Raw genomic sequence first — 17,581 nt, 5'->3', positions numbered from 1 at the left:
TTTATTCTGATAATGAATGCTGTCTGTATTTTTCCACGGCTTTAAAGGATCATAAACTGGAATAGACCATGGAGATCTAAGACAGAACTTTGAGCAACCAAAGCTTGGTCCAATTAGGGGTGAGAAAACGGTTTATTCAGTTAAAAAACAAACTGAATAAACTGAAATTTTAAATGGAAAACCAAAATGAAACTGAAATTTTTGGTTTGGTTTTCAGTTAAAATTCAATTTCAACTTTATATATATATAAGAGAATAAAGTTAGGTTGATTTGGTTTTTTTGGTTAATCGAATTCCCAAACCTGAAAATAGAAACTGAAATATTGTAAAATTGAAAAATTAAACCAAAATAACAAAAAACTGAACCGGAAAAACCCAAACCAATTTTTTGGTTTTAACCCAATAATGCTAACCCCTAGGTCCAACCATTGCATTTGCATCTTGAGTTCAGCCTCAGTCAGTACTAGTCCATGCTCACATTGTTCGAATGGCCTCTTACAAACTTTTGAAGTATGAACTCTTGCATCCCTAGGTCCAACCATTACAAGCTTTTACAGCTTGCATCCCAATGCAAGCTGTAAAAGCTGTTTCAACGGGTGTTGCACTGACTGAAGCTGAACTCTTGCATCCCTATATTGCATAATATTGGTTGTGTTGGATTCTTATTTGTCTGAAATGCAAAAAAGATAGACGAATGAAAAAATTAGAAAGGATAAGATTATGTATGTATTCATCTGTACGAACCTAGGAATAGATCCTATTTAGCCATGGATGATTTATGTAGCCAATCCCATAATTGGGATAAGACATGAATGATAATGATGACGAGGAGGCTGCGTTAGACTCTTGACACTACTTTATTAAAGTTTTTGCTTAATTTCATTGAAGTACAATTCAAGGGTACTATTTAGCTTTAAAAAGACCAAATAACCAAGGGTTAAAATTTCACAATGCATTGACCTGTATCAGCCAATCTGTATCGTATTTGTGGGCTTTTCATATGCCAAATGCTCCAAAGTTTTTAGGGTTTGACCCTTACATACATATATAGGATCACATCAATGTTCGGAACCTTGTGAATGCCTTGTTCATACCAACGTAGATTGACCATTTGGTGGCCATGTGATGCATTCAAATAAAAATATATCAAGCCATCAAGGCATTAATCCTGACTTTTGACAAAAAAATGTTGATTTGGTAAAAAAATCATTTGGCACATAGGCCATAATTTTTTATATTGGGGTGATTTTTATATTGATGGGGCAACTTTTGATATCTATGTGTTGCAAGGTAATTCATTATTTTTGCCCAAAAAAAACATTTTAGCCTCAAAACCAATTTGTTTGACATAGACGGTTGAACTGGTGATCCATGACCCAGAGGTAAAAATGGTTCAGCCTTAGTTAGATTTTAATATATTGGAAAAAAGGAGTTTGCTTGGACCAATTAATGATGATATTTAAAATATAGATTTCAAATTATTCGTAAGTTCATAATAATGGTTGAAAAACAACTAAAATGAAGATATAGAAAAATGGATAAAATTGCAATTAACTAAAATTAAATAGAGATAATATGTTTTAGATCAATTTCATCTAGTAAAACTTCTTAATCTAAATCATCCGGTCACCTTCTCTTGGGGGTGGTCATGGCTGGGTCGGACCTAGCTTGGGCTTAGCAGTCATGAACAGAGGCATAGCCTAGGGAAAAAAACAAGAGGCATAAAATATTAAGGGTTAATCCCCTAAACCTCCACCAGTTTTCAGAAAAGCTCTTAAGTCTCCCCTCTACCAGGGCATACCCTTAAACCTCTCGACTTTTAGTGGTAAAGTACTTATATACCCTTTCTGTTACTTTTATCGTTAAAAATCTAACATGTCAACAACTAATGATTTCATTGATTTAAACTTTAAACATATTATAATGCCAAACTTCTGCCCTTTTGTCACGGGGATAATTGTTGGGGCCCCGTGCGGCACTCGAAAGGGGCGAGTAAGCCTATGCAACAAAGCAAACACACACAAAAAGGCAACAAGATGGAACGCGAATTAGCAAAAGGTTATTTGTATTGCAATAATCAGTGGCAAACACAAGTACACAATACAGTGTCGAGGGGATCTTGTGCTTAACCTTTACACGCTTATGAACTCACTCGACTACCTACCTTCCCTCAAAGAGTACATTAAGCTTTTGGGGGAGTGACAATAAGAAACATTAAAAATATGGAAAAGAATACTATAATATTACAATAGTGCCATTGGCAATCCCCCATACAAAAGTACATGCATAGTCCACCCATGGCACACACTTGGACGCTGGAGCGGCGGCTGTAGGCATGGTGGTTGGCACTTGAAGGCGTAGCGAAGAGAACACTTGTTACAGTCTCCCCCACTCAATTCAGTCTTCGCCCTCGAAGACTATCTTCTGTTTGAGGCTTGAACTTGTTGTTGGTGAAAGAAGGTTCTTCGACTGCTCCACGAACCGGGTTTCTTCCAAGGCCCAGATAGTAGGTTGGGTAGATTGTTAGTGGATGTTCTTGATGGTGGGAAAACCTATGACTAGTCCCTAAGTTAAGTCCCTGCTTGGCTGCTTCAAGGTAGGATTTTGACTTGTTCCTGATGGTGGTAGGAAAGTTGGTGGCCAAGGCTGGGTCAAAATGGTATTTTGGATTGTTAGGGTATTGGTTCCCATGCATTTTTCCCCAAGGGTGACTCACAAGGCTACTACGGAATTTACCTTGAGGGATGATGTGAATGTGGTCCCTAGATAGCTCGGGTGGCACTCGCTCTCCCCGATGGTTGTGGTAGTAGGTGTGGGCAAAGTTTGATATGGCCTTGGGTTTTCTATTGGGCCCACCAGTTGTGGGTGTGTGCGGCTTCTGCTGCAACGGTGGCTTCCACTGTTGTTGTTGTGGCGGCACTGGCATTGACGTTGACTTCTTCCCAGAGTTGCTGCGATCACTTCCTGTTGAAGTGGTGGTAGTTGTAGATCTCTCTACCAACAATGGTGGAGGGTGGTGTTGGAGTTGTAAGGCAGAGACGTGCTTCTTCTTGGTGCTGGTGGTGCCGATCATGTTAACCATGCAAGGTGATTGCTCGTCCAAGATCATCAGGGTGTTGAGGTGAGGCGCCGGTGCAGCTTTGGCCTGTATCATGAAGTCCATTCCAAGGACAATATTGAAATCATCTATGTGGATGACAAAGAGGTCAATCTCTCCATCCCAGGTACCGAGTTGTAGTCTTACTCGGCGGGCCATGCCTTCAATAGGTTTGGCACCTGTGTTAACTGCTTTGAGCTAGTCAGGCTCTTTGGAAATGGCTAAGTTTAGTCTCTTGGCCTCTGCAATGGATATGAAGTTGTGAGTGGCCCCTGTGTCAACTAGGGCCCTGGTTGGCCTCCCGCCAATGGTTACATCAACATACCTTAGTCCTCTTTTGACTGAGGAGGGTTGTTTAGAGGTAGCCCCTTTCTTCTTCATGGCATTGAAAAGTTGGAGTGCGCCCACTCTTGGCGCCTGGGTATTCCGTTCCCCATCACTCTGCTCATCATCACTTAGCTTGGCAATGAGGGCATTCAACTTTGCTCGCTTTGGGCAATTCCTGGTGAAGTGCTCCTCCCCACAAATGTAGCAAATGGGAGGACGACTTGGTCTCCCTTGATATCTGTTGTTGTAGTAGCTTTGACTTCCTTGTGGCTGCTTCCCCTTGTGGTGCTCGACTGGTTTGTGGTTGAAGGGTGGCTTCTCTTTCGGGTGACTGGGTTGTCTATCTCCTCCACTCAAATGTGTGGTACGCGGGCTGGCTGGTCTGCTTCCTTCGTCATCCGACAATCTCTTTTCACTAAGTTGTTCGACCACAGCCATGGTAGAGGCAAGGTCCTGAACATTGCGTCGTTGGAGCTCGAGCTCGGCCCAAGGTTTTAGACCATCAATGAAGTTGAACAATAAGTTTTTGTCTGACATATCATTGACTTCTAATATAAGGGCTGAAAACACTTTGACATAGTCACGGAGGGAGTCGTCGTGCTTGAGAGTCTTTATCTTGCGACGAGCGAGGTATTCCACATTCTCTGGGTAGAACTGTCTCTTCAACTCTCTTTTAAAGTCAGCCCAGGTACGGATAACACACGCACCACGTTCTATATCAACACACCTTCTGCGCCACCACAACATAGCGGCATCAATCAAATACATAGTAGTAGTACGTACCTGAGTCATTTCATCAATCACATTGGCGGCGGCAAGGTATTGTTTCATTTGCCACAGGAAGTTGTCAAGCTCTCTTGCATTGCAGGTTCTCGAATAGGGGGTTGGCTCCCTAATCTTGATGTGGGAGGGAGTATGTGTAAAGAAAGTGCTGGTTGGATTAGCGACGTCCCTCTTCAGGATTGCACATTCTGCTTTGAGCTCCTCTAATTGAGCTTGGGTGTCGGAGGAGGAACATGCGGCGGACTTCATTGAGGCCCACTCCGCTTTCATTTCATATAGTTGGGCCTGGACGGCCATTGATGTGGAGGTGCTTCTTCTCCACGTTGCCCACTTGTTCTTCATCTCATCGAGCTGGGCTTGAAAACTATTAAGCCTGTCTTGGACCTGCGAGTTGGAGGAGCTTGCTTCTTGTTGGCGCGCAGTGCTACAAATTTGCTTGAGCGTGCCATTGATTATGTCTCGGACCTCGTCCACGACTCTACTCAAGCGACCTTCAATCTCGACTAGTGTGTTGTCCATGGCTTCCATGTTTTGATGCAACTCGTCTATCAAGTCTCGCATCTCACCTACGGTGGCTTCACAACGTAGCATGCGCAACTTAACGACTGCATGCTTGTTGGAAGATTTCTCACGTTTGCTGGGCTTTGGTTCCTTGTCCTTGCCGATGTCATCAGCAGGCACATCATCGGCCTCATGGGCTGTGGAGAGTCCATGCTCGATCTCCGCCACGATGTCCTTGTTGTGCTTCATGCTGTCACTCACGTCGCGGGTCAAATGGCTTAAGAGGAGCTCCTGCTCTGATACCAACTGTCATGGGGATAATTGTTGGGGCCTCGTGCGGCACTCGAAAGGGGCGAGTAAGCCTACGCAACAAAGCAAACACACACAAAAAGACAACAAGATGAAACGCGAATTAGCAAAAGGCTATTTGTATTACAATAATCAGTGGCAAACACAAGCACATAATACAGTGTCGAGGGGATCTCGTGCTTAACTTTTACACTTTTATGAACTCACTCGACTACCTACTTCCCCTCAAAGAGTACGTTAAGCTTTTGGAGGAGTGACAATAAGAAACATCAAAAAGGTGGAAAAGAATACTACAATATTACAATAGTGCCATTGGCAATCCCCCATACAAAAATACATGCATAGTCCACCCATGGCACACACTTGGACGCTGGAGTGGCGACTGTAGGCATGGTGGTTGGCACTTAAAGGCGCAGCGAAGAGAACACTTGTTACACTTTTGTAAAATCATCCAATGTTTGATGATTGAAATATCCTTAAACACATATTAAAATATCCTTTTAGCCCATATATTGAAATACCCTTAAACACATATATTAAAATATCTTTTAGCTCATATATTGAAATACCCTTTAACCCCAAAAACCCTTAAATATTTAACTAAATAAACTAAATTAAAATATCCTTGCACCTCTTTTTACTCAAACACATATATTATAAAAACAACTTAAGGGTAAAATCAGAATTAGAAAAAACCTACTATGAGGAATTAGTATGGGTATAATTGACATTTAATGTCGCTGTCCACTTAAAAGTAACGGAAGGGGTCTTTAAGTTCCTTTATTCCCAAATATAAGGAAAGTTTTAAGGGTATGTCAAAGTTTTAGGGGAGGATTAAGGCTTTTTCAAAAAATCTAGGGGGTTTAAGGGAGGGGTTTAACCATTATTACGGTTAACAAAATTAAATAGGGGATAATCATTCGGTCAATTTCAACTCATAAAACTTCTTAATCTAAATCATTGGGTCACCTTCTCTTAGGCTATGTTTGGCTTGAAAGAAAAGGTAGGGAAATGAAGGGAAACCTATATAAAGTTTGTAAAGGTTTTTCTATCTTTCCTTTCATTTTCTTACTTTTTCCTTCAAACAAAACAAAGTGTTAGGGTTGATCGCGGTATATGTTATCAGAAAGACATGATACTTGGACTTTAATACCACCTTATCTACCACATTTATAATACCCATTTATTGGTTATAAGTTTATAAGTTTATTTGGTATGTTCCTACCCATTTGGATTTGGAGAACATTCACCTTACCAAAATCATTTTAAGCACCAATTTTAGGGTTTAAGGGTTTGGGTTTAGGGTTTAGGAATTTAGGGTTTAAGATTTAGATTTGAAAATCACGAGATGGTTGGACTAAGTTGACTAACATAGGATCCAATTATTGCTCGGAAATTGTGGTTTGGGTAGGAGTGCTAGTTGGGTGGGTTGGGTTGGATTTAAGTTCAACTTAGGCCCAACCCAGGCCTAAGGTCTGAGCCCAAACCAAGCTCAAAGTCAAGTCGGATTTGCCTAACCTGTCAGTCTAACTGTCGCCCAACCATGATTTCAAGCCTGGAACTAAGGGGATTGGTAAAAAATTATCTGACTTGGGTGGTTGACCGCTGATTTGGTTAGTAAGGATTACAGGTTGCACATTAAACGTAAATACAAACTTTTGGAGGTCATAACTTTGTGCTCAAATGTACAATTTTGTATAACTTTTTGAGATCTATGCATTCCAAAGCACCTTGTCCCATTATTTTTTCCAAAGAAAATTTTGACCTCAAATCCTAATTTTTTTTATTTTTATACAAAATTTAAAAATTGATAAAAAATAATTTAAACATAAATTACATGCATAATATAATTATATATTATTTTATTGATATAGTACATATTCTAATCTGTCCCGTCCAATTTGGACAATCAAATCGATGACCTATGATCCAAAGGAAAAAACGGTTTAGATTGACTTAACGCCGAAGCTAGGCTCAGGTTAATCAATCAAACCTTACTAAAAATTGTATTTATGTATGCAGGTATATATCTATGCATGTATTATATATAACAATGTAATATGTTTTCAACTACCAAACTCTTGCCGAAGCAAAACAAGCGGGACATATGAAAACACAACATTCTTAATTTAATAATTTACTAATATCATAGAGCAGCGATAGAGAAGAAAAGGATACGTTCAATAAAGGAATCTTATTAAGAGCTATTCGATTTGAATTGTTCATACTAATATTCGAATTCACATGAAATAGTATCCATGGGATTCATGTCAGTCATGAGATCTGAGTTCATGTATCTTATACCATTAATAAATTAAAGTAAACACCATTAAATAATCATATATCATAAATAAAATAGATTACAAGTAAACTTAAGGTCTGTTTGATTCGCAAGAATAAAAGTTTGGAATTGGAATTAGAATGGGTCATTCTGATTCTAGATGTTTGGTTGGGTGGAATCGGAATCCGATTCCCATTTCAAGCGGAATGATAATCCCCCATTCGAGGGAATGGTCATTCCCGACTAGACCTGTTCATGGGCCAGGTGGTCCGATGGCCCAGCCCGGCCCGGCCCCCAAACGGGCTTAAACATGCTTATAGGCCCGCGGGCTTAAAGTCAGGCCAAAAAGCCTGACCCACAATAAATTCGATTCAGGCTCGGGTTGTCAAAATAGCCTGGCCCGACCTAATATTAAACTTAAAATTAATTATGTGATTATGTCCATTTGAATAACTTTTTTGATTTAAGAATGTAAAATTGTGTTTTAAAATATAAAAGAAAGGAAAAAATATCATATTGTAGGCCCATTGTTCATTTAAATAGAAAAAAAATACTATCCGAATTTTTAATTCTAATTTGAATAGGGAAAATTGTTTTTTTTTTCAATTAGGTCGGGCTTTGGGCTCGAGCTCGGGTTTCGGTCTTTTTACCAGAGCCGGGCTCGGGCCCAAGTTATAGGCCCATTGGTCGGGCCAGGCTCGGGCTCCGGCCTAGTATATTTTCATTAGTGACAAGTGAAAGCCCGGCCCGAGCCCGGCCCATGAACAGGTTTATTCCCGACCCACCCCCCCGGAATCGGATTCCCATTCCAGCTGGTTAAATCAATATAAAGGAAAATGACGGAAAAAGCCCTCAAACCCTCAATTCCCTCTTTCTCCTCTCTCTCCACACTCCAACCCTCTTTCTCCTCTCTCTTGACACTCCCTCCTTCAAACCTTCTACAGTTTGGCGGTTGGACTCTGAAGATTCGACCTGTATTACTCCGGGTAGGTCATGATGGATCTCTCTCCTTTTATCTCTCCCATTTTGCAAACCCTTCAACCAACTCCCTCCCCTTCTGCAAAACATCTCTACCCATCCGTCAAAGAGTTAAAGACCTGACTCTCGTCTTACTTTAGATGAGAAGATCTCTCAACTCGTTAACAATGTGGCGGCGATTCCCAGACTTGGTATTCCCAGCTATCAATGGTGGTCGGAATCGTTGCACGGCGTCGCCGATGCCGGACATGGCATCCGATTCAACGGAACCATTCAACGTGCTATGAGCTTTCCTCAGGTCATCCTCACTGCCGCATCGTTTGATGAACGTCTCTGGTATCGCATTGGACAGGTAAGCGAGTATTCACTGTAACAACTCTGCTCATGAGAAAAGGGCAAAATCATTTGAATCTGTATCCCCTGCGCATTGTTTGATTCTTCAATTTACTTTTATTTTGAAAGCTATTGGTACCGAAGCTCGAGTTGTATACAATGCCGGGCAAGCCAAAGGAAGGACGTTTTGGGCTCTGAACATCAATATATTCAGGGACCCCAGATGGGGTAGAGGGCAAGAAACGCTAGGTGAAGACCCATTGGTTTCTGGCAAGTATGCAGTTTCTTTTGTGAGAGGGGTTCAGGGGGATTCATTTGAAGAAGGAAAACTTGGCAATCATCTTCAAGCTTCAGCTTGTTGCAAGCACTTCACTGCTTATGACTTGGATAATTGGAAAGGAATCAATCGCTTTGGCTTCGATGCTCGTGTAAGTTGCATCTTTCCTCCTAGTGCCTGGAATTTCAAAAGTGTGGTTGTCACTTTGACAAAGTGTTTTCCCCTAGAAAACTTTTACTAGTGAACCCCACTGCTCAAATTTCCATAAACATTGATTGGCTGGTGGAGATGCTTTTTGGGGTTTTGGTTTTGTTTAGCGGCCTTTCGAAACTGTAGCAGAACATGCCTTCCTTTTCTGTCTGTTACTGTATTTTTCAGTAATATATAGGTGCTTTAATGGTGGAAGTGGTTTCTTTTTTTTGCTCTCGGCTGGGATTCTGGGAAATGGAGAAAAGATCATCCAATAAAACTTGTCAACAATAAAAACATCACACTTATCAATGTTTTTTGATGAATCGATTTTTGTTGATGTATCGATTTTTTGGCTAAGTACCTCGTCATTTGGTCTACTTCCAAGTGGCCGATGACTTAGAGGCCGAAGTGGAGCTACCTAGGTGCCAACCTGCTTGTGAGGTGCCGAGCTGCCTGTGAGATGCTGGTTGACCAGGTGGTGAGCTGCCTGTGAGGCGCCGGGCTGACCAGGTGCAGGGCTGCCTGTGAGGTGCCGAACTGCCTAGGTGCCGAGCTGCCCAGCTGACGAGCTGGATTGATGTGCTTCGTTGCTCTTTAGAGACCTACAAGGAACCAAATTGCAGAGGACCCGAGGTGGCTAACCTGACGAGGTTGCTCCGATGCTTAAGTCAGTACTCTCATAGTAGATTGCGAGCTAAAAATCACACAGTATGAGAGCTAGAATTTTCTTATTTGCTTCCCCTTGCCTCTGGGGTTGGTGCCTTTATATAGGCATTGTTTGGCGTGGGCTTCACGCACCATATCCAAGATTTCTGCGAGGTCGTCTAAGTGGTTCGAGATTCCTGGAGGTAACCACCATGTCTGTTGACCACCCTACAGATCGTTCGGCACATGGGCCAACTTCCAAGGATCGTGGGAGTGTTAGGATATGCATGCCGAATTCGTCGGCGAGCACGTCTTACAAGTCGCCAGGTCGGCGCATGTGCCAGGTTGCGCCTGGGCCAGGCCACCAGGCCGCCAGGTCGTGCCTGTGTTGGGCTACCATCTCGCGCTAGGGCAAGGCCGCCAGGCCACGCTTGTGCCAGGCCGCGCCTGGGCCGCCACGTGGGACACCATAAACTTGGCTAAGGCAAGTTGTTGCCAAAGTGGTTCCGGGTGTCACCTAGTTGTTCTGAGGTGCCATGTGTCACAATATCATTGGAGGGCCAAATCTGCCCTCATCATTTGCCCCCCACTCCCGAGCTAAGAGTAACTTGGCGAAGGGAGTAAATTTCTCCTTTTGGCCCGGAATGAATAATTCAATGAGCTCGTAAGCATCGATTCAATTCCTTAGGCTCTGGGAGCGACTCGCAGTTCACTCCTTGATTTTGCCCATGCCGAAGAGGCGACTGGGTCTTATGTGGTGAGGAGGTCTTCGCTAGTTCGGTATTTTGGCCCTTAGTCTCTGGGAGCGACTCGTGGTCCACTTTCCTTTATCTTGCCCATGCCGAAGAGGCGACTGGGTCTTATGTGGTGCCGAAGTCTTTGCCAGTTCGGCATCTTAGCCCTTAGGCTCTGGAAGCGACTCGTAGTCCACTCTCCTTGATCTTGCCCATGCCGAAGAGGCGACTGAGACTTGTATGCCCATGCCGAGGAGGCGACTGAGACTTATCGTAGTGTCGAGGTCTTTCATCAGTTCGCCAGTTCGCGCGTGTGCCAGGTCGTGCTAGGTTGTGCCAGGGCTAGGCCGCACCTGTGCCAGGTTGCTAGGTCGCGCCTGGCCAGGTTGCTAGGTCGCGCCTGGCCAGGTTGCACTACATCAGCCTCGTTAGTGACGTCGGTTACCACTCCTACAAGAAGCTATTAGGAGCTCGACCTACAGGGGCAACACCACTGACTTTAGGTCACCAGTCCTCGCAAAAAGGACTGATGAGGCTTTACGGAGTTGAAATAAAGTTGGTAGAGCTGCTTAGTCTGTTGGCCATCAATTTCCTACATAGTCTTTGAGTTCATAAAAAATGAAAACTAAAAAGTGAGTGCTTTTAGTAGAACTTAGCTTTCTGGAAGAAGATGACTTGGCCTTTCAGAGGGTGAGAACTTAGCTTTTTGTAGCGTTTCCTACAGACGGCGCCAATTGAAATAACCGTTTCTGGTCATGTATCATTTTTTCATGATGTGTCAATTTTTTGGCTGAGTACCTCGTCATCTCGTCTGCTCCCAAGTGGCCTGTGACTCAGAGGCTGAAGTGGAGCTGCCTAGGTAATTTGGAGCGGCCTTTTGTTAAGTATTAGTTATAAAAACTTGCATTGCAAATATCATGCATCTTTGTATTTTTTTTCTTTTTTTGCTTGCAAAAATGTATCTTTGTTATTGATAAGGATGAAAGTGCTCTTTGTAATTTTTGTACGTGACTTCTGATAATTTTAGAACTTGGTTTTACTGTTTTAGTGCTGCAAATTTGTAAGATCAAATTGTGGATTTTATTATGGTCACAAGGTTACACTCTTGCCTCTCAGCTTGGTCAATCAATTGTAGACCCAGTTCCAAGCTTATTCACCTTCAAGATTGAGGACACACAATTAGCAGAGTTGTCTGGGGTAACATTCTTCAAAATTCAACTACATACTTTTTGTTCTTCACAACATATTTATGGAAACAAGATATATGTTAGGTGGCTCTTTATCATTTTACCTCCTTTTGAAGATTGGCATTCTTGTCTTTGATCAATGCATAAAAAATTACAAATAGAAAATAAGGATGGAAACTTTTAAATATGAGAGGAAAATAGATAACACCTTTACATAATGAAATCCATACTAGTAGGCCTAGGCAAGTTGGTCCAGCATTGGACAACTAGAATATGAGTGCATAAATTGTTTCTTACAGGAAAGCTCCTCGGATAGACCTCCCTGATCAATTTTGACTACAGAAGACATGAATGCATTAGCTTCGGCAGCGTCTCCAAACTGTGGAAAACCAGTTTTTGAGGTTCTTTTAACAGGGGCAGAACTAGAAACTTTGGCTGATTCCGATTCCAGCTTTTAGTTGAATAGGAATTCTGATTCCTGACTGAACCAAACAGATTCTAGGAATGGAGCATTCCGGTTCCAGCTGCAAACCAAACGGACCCTTAGATATTATCTATTATTTATAAAATTATTTAAAAATATTCTATGATACTTTGAATTTGAATCTAGGACTATTTAGTAAACATACAACATTCAAAGCCAGCTATAATTAAATGGATCCAATTCATCATATGGGAACTGGGACAATAACTGTGTTTACAGCCTCTCACTGTTCTTATTATCTTAAGAAAGGAATCTTGATTTCGTAATTAAAAGTACAGGTGAGGAAGAAAATCTCTCTCTCTTAATTAATAATATCTCCATTTTCTTTGTTTCTCAATTAACAAAGAGACTAATAGTAGATAAGAAAATGCGTGGAGAGAATTCTTAGTTTACTAATTTATTTGAAATTTCTAAAATAAAATTTAGTTAGTGTTTAATTTGATATTGAGTGAAAACTGGAAATGGGAAGGATGAAAGCGAAATCAAACGGACGAGTTTCTAGTAATGCAAAGACCACCAAGTATGAAATAAGAATAGCCGCCTTTCTCTTACACTTTTACTTCATCTGCTCACAACGCCGTTCCATTTCCATCTTGTTGCATTCAATGACCTCGTGAACAGAAAGCTCCTCAGAACAGAAATGAGTCATTCATGCACTCAAACTGCGATCAATAAGCTTAACTGCTTAACATAGAAAGAGCATCGATCTCTTGCTGGTTACTGCAACCCAATCACCCCATCCCGGCATTAGCTGAGCTGGAGAGTGAGTAGCTTTCTTCATCTCTTCTCTTCCTCCCTACAGAGCAGAGGTTAAAGGGAGAGAAGTTAGATGAACAATGTTGGTGCTTTCTCGAGTATATACAGGCTTTTATCGCGGTAGGGTTCTGAAAGCTAGCCGCTCTACATTCCTTTTATTTTCTTCCCCAAACTTCATCAATTTGATTATTACTATTGTTATTATTTCTGGATTCGACTCGAAGGAAATTTTACGTCAAACGTTTTTGTTTATATGTAATTCTATTAGTTTCTTCTTTTATTCTTCCCAAATCGCTTATTTTCGGTTTCTGAATGTCGAATCCAGTACATACAACGTCCTATTTGTTTTATGCTTTATGCACGTCGAGTGATACAAGAAACAGTGCTCCTGTCGTCCTAAGCTAGTGCTGTAGTGCCTAGCTATAAACCTCTGATCCCGCGGCCTTTTTGTTTTCGAATTCGGTTCCTTAAATTCGACTTGCCGATATTTATGGTTCTTGATTTGAACAGTAGTAACCTTGTGTTCTCTCGACGTCTGAGAATTTTAATTTATATAGTAGAAGTTTTATCTTCATTGTATGCATGCAGGAGACTGAAAACAGAGAAGCCACAATCACAAAGACAATCTCAAGTTTTTTTCGTGAATGAGATACGCCATTTTTCCATTCTTCTCTTCACAGCTTTGCAGCTTCGGTATTTTAAAACCCTAATATCAAAGTTCTTTTTGTAACTAGTAACTATAAACTACCTCTAAGTTGCGCTTTATTTTTTATTTTTATATGTAGTAAGTAGGTTTAGCAACGAGTCGACGAACTCCAGATGCCATCCACCTCCAACGTCTCGATGCAGCTCGGTGGATTGTATGTGATTTCTCTCAATACGTTTAAGCTTCTCTTCCGTGTGATTTGATTTCTGAAACATATGTTGTTATTATTTTATTTATCATTATTAATGCAAGTTGAGTTATTCGCTCTTTACACTTGCCAATCATTCCGGGTCGCACAATTAAGTAATGAGGTGGCCCACAAAAGAGCATTTAGATTAAATTGGGTATCCCCGATCCCATGACCCATCCACCGTAGGATCAGATGAAGTATTGATAGACTCTACTCTAGGCAGCAACCTCTACATGGGACGAGGGTGTTGACCATTGAAAATAAAAAGAAAACTAATTTGACCGATTCTTATTATTATTAATGCTTCTCGTTAACACGAGTTTCTGTGATGCAGCAGTAGATCTTTTGCAGATTCGCATCTCTCCAACGATCATCATTTTGGATGCTTCGATCCACTTTCAACGATAGAGATGCCCCAGACCCCTAATGATAGCAGCAGTATCAGCAGCTTCCTCCCAGGTTGATCTGAAGAATCAAGAATAATCCCTCCCTAAATTTGAAATCTTGATGATGAGAATCCAATTCCAATCTCCATATGATTTTGGCTTTTGTCCATGTGATCATGAACATGATAAATGAAATGCATTTATCTGATCTATTACGCATTTATTAATTTTTCTTCTTTTCTTGTTCTTGTTTCCATTTAAGAGCAGTTTTTCTGAGAACTACCGCTTCCCTGCACGAGAATACCACCTCTCAACAGAGGCTTCCGGTTTCATACACTGAATTGGTAAGTTATTCCTCTCCCTGATCTTGCAAATAATTAAAGCTTAGCAAAGAAAGAAAGTTCCATCTGAATTCACCATTCCTTTTAACCTTTAAAGGGAAATTGACAAAACTGTCTCCTCCTGCTGTTGCTGCCGCTGCTGTGAAACCTGCACTGTTCATACTGATATGGTTTATTCCCTACTCTGTCACAGAGTTTTCATCAAGAGCTCGTACCGAACGAGAGAAAACGGACTCTTACGGTCGGTGGAGGAATCAACAACAACAACAACAACAGCGCAGCTAAGAAAGATGTCAAGAGAAAGAAGGCTGTGTGCCTGGAGTACCCGCAACATCGCAATTATCAAACTCCTGAAGAACTACTACGATCTAATACTCAACAACAAGTACGTAAATAAAAAATTTTCTTTTCTTTTCTTTTCTTTTTTTTCATACGTTGAGTCCAAATTACAAAGTACTTATTTAACTGTTTTGTCATTTACAAACTCTCTCTTCTCCCGGCCGTGAGCAGCTGCCAGCAGTGAGGAGGACCCAAAAGCTAGGAGACAGAGTAACAGCTCTTCAAAAGCTGGTTTCTCCCTTTGGCAAGGTGTATACCAATGAAAACCATCTAATGTTTAACTTTTCTTATTTTTCTTTCCGGGAAGAGCAAATATTCGGTTTCACATTTTAGTAAACTACATGTGGAATTTGTTGGTTGGTTGCAGACGGACACCGCTTCAGTGCTTCAAGAGGCCTCTGTTTACATCAAGCTCTTGCATGAACAGATTTGTGTATGACATCACATTTACTGATATGCCTCTGTTTATTTCCAACTCCTACCTTTCTCCAGTTAACTTCCACTGTTTACTAGAAACTCCCTCATCGCTTCAAAAGAGGGAAACTTCAGTTTAATAATGTTCATTGATCTTATTGGCAATATGAGTATGACGTATGTTCTTTTGTTTCAGACGTTAACTATCCCATACTTCACCGCCGGACCTCTTCTTCCCCAGGTAAGAATTAGATCACGTGCATCAACCAATAAAAAGAAAAAAAAGGGTGAAAGTTCCTATTACTACTCTGTATTTTAGGTTTAGTGTCAATTTGATGTTAAAACTTTAAAATGCAATAATTCAGTACCCAAATTTTCAAAATGTATTAATTTAGCACTTGTGGTTAATCAGTCTTTAAGTAGTATTTAAAAAGATACAAATGTCATTCAAGTATTATCTAATTTTCTTTATCAATTATCCAAACGTTGATAAAATATAAATAATCTAGATAACCCCAATTTTCTTGAATAGAAGAGATAAGGACTTGGGATTGTTCATTCTTTGTTAACCTTTAGATGATTGATAAAAAGAATTAAATAACACTCACAATTGTATATTTTTAAATATCACTTAACAGTTGTTTAATAGGATTATTAACGATAAATATTGAATTAACACGTTTTAAAAGTTGAGGTATTGAATTATCGTATTTTAAAATTCGACACTAGCCCTCAATCACAGGATATTTAATGGGAATTTTCCAAAAAAAAAAAAAAACACACACACAATGATACCCCAAAGTATCTTATAACCAATCAATAATCAATCAGTCATCAGACAGGGAGGCACAGAAGGGTTGGTTGGTCTACAATTTCACGCATCATAGAGCTATTTTCTGGTGCATGTACATGTATTGGCAGACCAACTGCAATGGCTGTTCACCGGCTGTAAAACCAGTGGTAACACGTAGTACTCTGCACCAGTCATGAAATACATGCGGCCCACAAACTGTTTCATTGAGTCGTGTATCAATCACTGGTGTATGATACTATCATTGGTTTCACAGCCATGTCTAATTCAAATTACAATTGCACACAAACTAAGCTGATTTTTACGCCAAATTAAAAAAATCAAACTTGACCTTGGATTCAGGTCTTAGGCCCAAATCTTAAGATTGGGCCTGGGTTGACAATTACCCGGCCCATCTGCCTGACTTGCATCCCTAGACCTAATGAGACCTAATGGTATTATTATTCATCATCTCATAGTTATATAAAGTGACGAAAACACCCTTCAGTAACGACTGTATTATTCTCTGGCAACCGAGCATGCTTTGATCATTTCAATTCAGAATTGGCATGCTCATCTTGTCTAAAAATGGAACTGAACTCATATATTAATTATCAAAAAACTGTCATAACTCATAAAAAACTGGAAATTATCAGATTGAGTTCAAGTAGTGTTACTGTCGGCAAAACCATCTATCAATTGCACAAAGCTAAAAGCTTCCATAAAAACTCCTTTCTCACCCTGTCTCTCCTTTTTTTTCCCTTAATTTGTTTATTTTCCATATAGGGCTTTGAAGAAAAGAAAGGGGACCTGCGCAGCAAAGGACTTTGCCTTGTTCCTGTCTCATTTACTCAGAATCTGAATAAAGAAGACAGCGTTGGTCAATCTATTTCGAGGAGAACCTGCCTGCATTTCCCATAGGCATTAATACCCAAATACAAGCACCTATTGAGTATTGACAGAAAGCTTCTCTCAAATCGGCTTTAATGTCATCATATTCAACCCCCACCCCCAAAGAATAAAAAATCTGTAATACCTTTTTTATATTTACACAATTTGATCAAATTGTTACTTTTAATAAGTACTGTTTTATATGTTTTTTTTTTATAGAAGACTGTTTTATATGTTTTTTTTTTTTTTTTTTTATAGAATGTTTGATCAAATTTCCTTTTATTTTCAATGATGAGGGGTAATTTGGTCCTATTAATCATATTGTGACATGTGGCTTTTGAGTAATATCTTGGCACTGAGTAAACAAACTAGTTCGAAAAATTAGTCTGAAACACCTTGCTTAGGCCGACCTCCACCTCGGCCAAGATGAACTAATAGGCTCCTCATTCACGGCAACCTGCCTTAGAGACTAATCGAGCTGTAGGAGTCAAAGGTGACTTACGAGGAGAACCCGCTGACAGCCCGAGATCTCTGGAGCATGTATACCTCGATCTTTAGACCAGCCTATTGCATCGCACGCCTCAGAGTTATTTGGGTAGTTCGTAACCTCCACACAGATCCCGTAACTAGTGTATTAATGC

The 17,581-nt window shown here is 40.6% G+C and overlaps 1 protein-coding gene across 13 annotated transcripts; it reads left to right on the top strand.

Moving 5' to 3' along the window:
• Nucleotides 1-8,164: 8,164 nt before the first annotated feature.
• On the top strand, nucleotides 8,165-17,282 carry LOC148868147 (uncharacterized). Of its 13 annotated transcripts, XM_088969743.1 has the most exons (13): nucleotides 8,172-8,283; nucleotides 8,416-8,627; nucleotides 8,738-9,036; nucleotides 11,573-11,653; nucleotides 13,472-13,576; nucleotides 13,669-13,743; nucleotides 14,114-14,238; nucleotides 14,433-14,509; nucleotides 14,700-14,891; nucleotides 15,017-15,094; nucleotides 15,213-15,278; nucleotides 15,456-15,500; nucleotides 16,836-17,282. In XM_088969743.1, the coding sequence occupies exons 6-13, from the start codon at nucleotides 13,703-13,705 to the stop codon at nucleotides 16,968-16,970; spliced, it is 759 nt and encodes a 252-aa protein (XP_088825869.1). In that variant the 5' UTR covers nucleotides 8,172-8,283; nucleotides 8,416-8,627; nucleotides 8,738-9,036; nucleotides 11,573-11,653; nucleotides 13,472-13,576; nucleotides 13,669-13,702; the 3' UTR covers nucleotides 16,971-17,282. The 13 variants fall into 13 exon arrangements, with proteins under 13 accessions (XP_088825875.1, XP_088825869.1, XP_088825876.1 ...); XM_088969749.1 differs by having other exon boundaries at nucleotides 8,165-8,627; XM_088969751.1 differs by having other exon boundaries at nucleotides 8,187-8,627; nucleotides 14,117-14,238.
• Nucleotides 17,283-17,581: the final 299 nt, after the last annotated feature.

The sequence above is a fragment of the Nelumbo lutea genome, chromosome 2, assembly GCF_056320005.1.
Source record: "Nelumbo lutea isolate HS-2025 chromosome 2, American lotus-T2T, whole genome shotgun sequence".
In the NCBI taxonomy this organism is placed as follows: domain Eukaryota; kingdom Viridiplantae; phylum Streptophyta; class Magnoliopsida; order Proteales; family Nelumbonaceae; genus Nelumbo; species Nelumbo lutea.
Note: the sequence above shows the minus strand (reverse complement) of the source record. Positions and strands in the feature narration are given on the sequence as shown.

Excerpts from the sequence above, each read along its gene's own strand:
- LOC148868147 (XM_088969740.1), top strand. The coding sequence starts at position 8,987 with ATGACTTGGATAATTGGAAAGGAATCAATCGCTTTGGCTTCGATGCTC. Across the intron at positions 15,279-15,455 it reads TCTTGCATGAACAGATTTGT|ACGTTAACTATCCCATACTT; the intron begins GTATGACATCAC and ends CTTTTGTTTCAG. Across the intron at positions 15,501-16,835 it reads CCGGACCTCTTCTTCCCCAG|GGCTTTGAAGAAAAGAAAGG; the intron begins GTAAGAATTAGA and ends TTTTCCATATAG.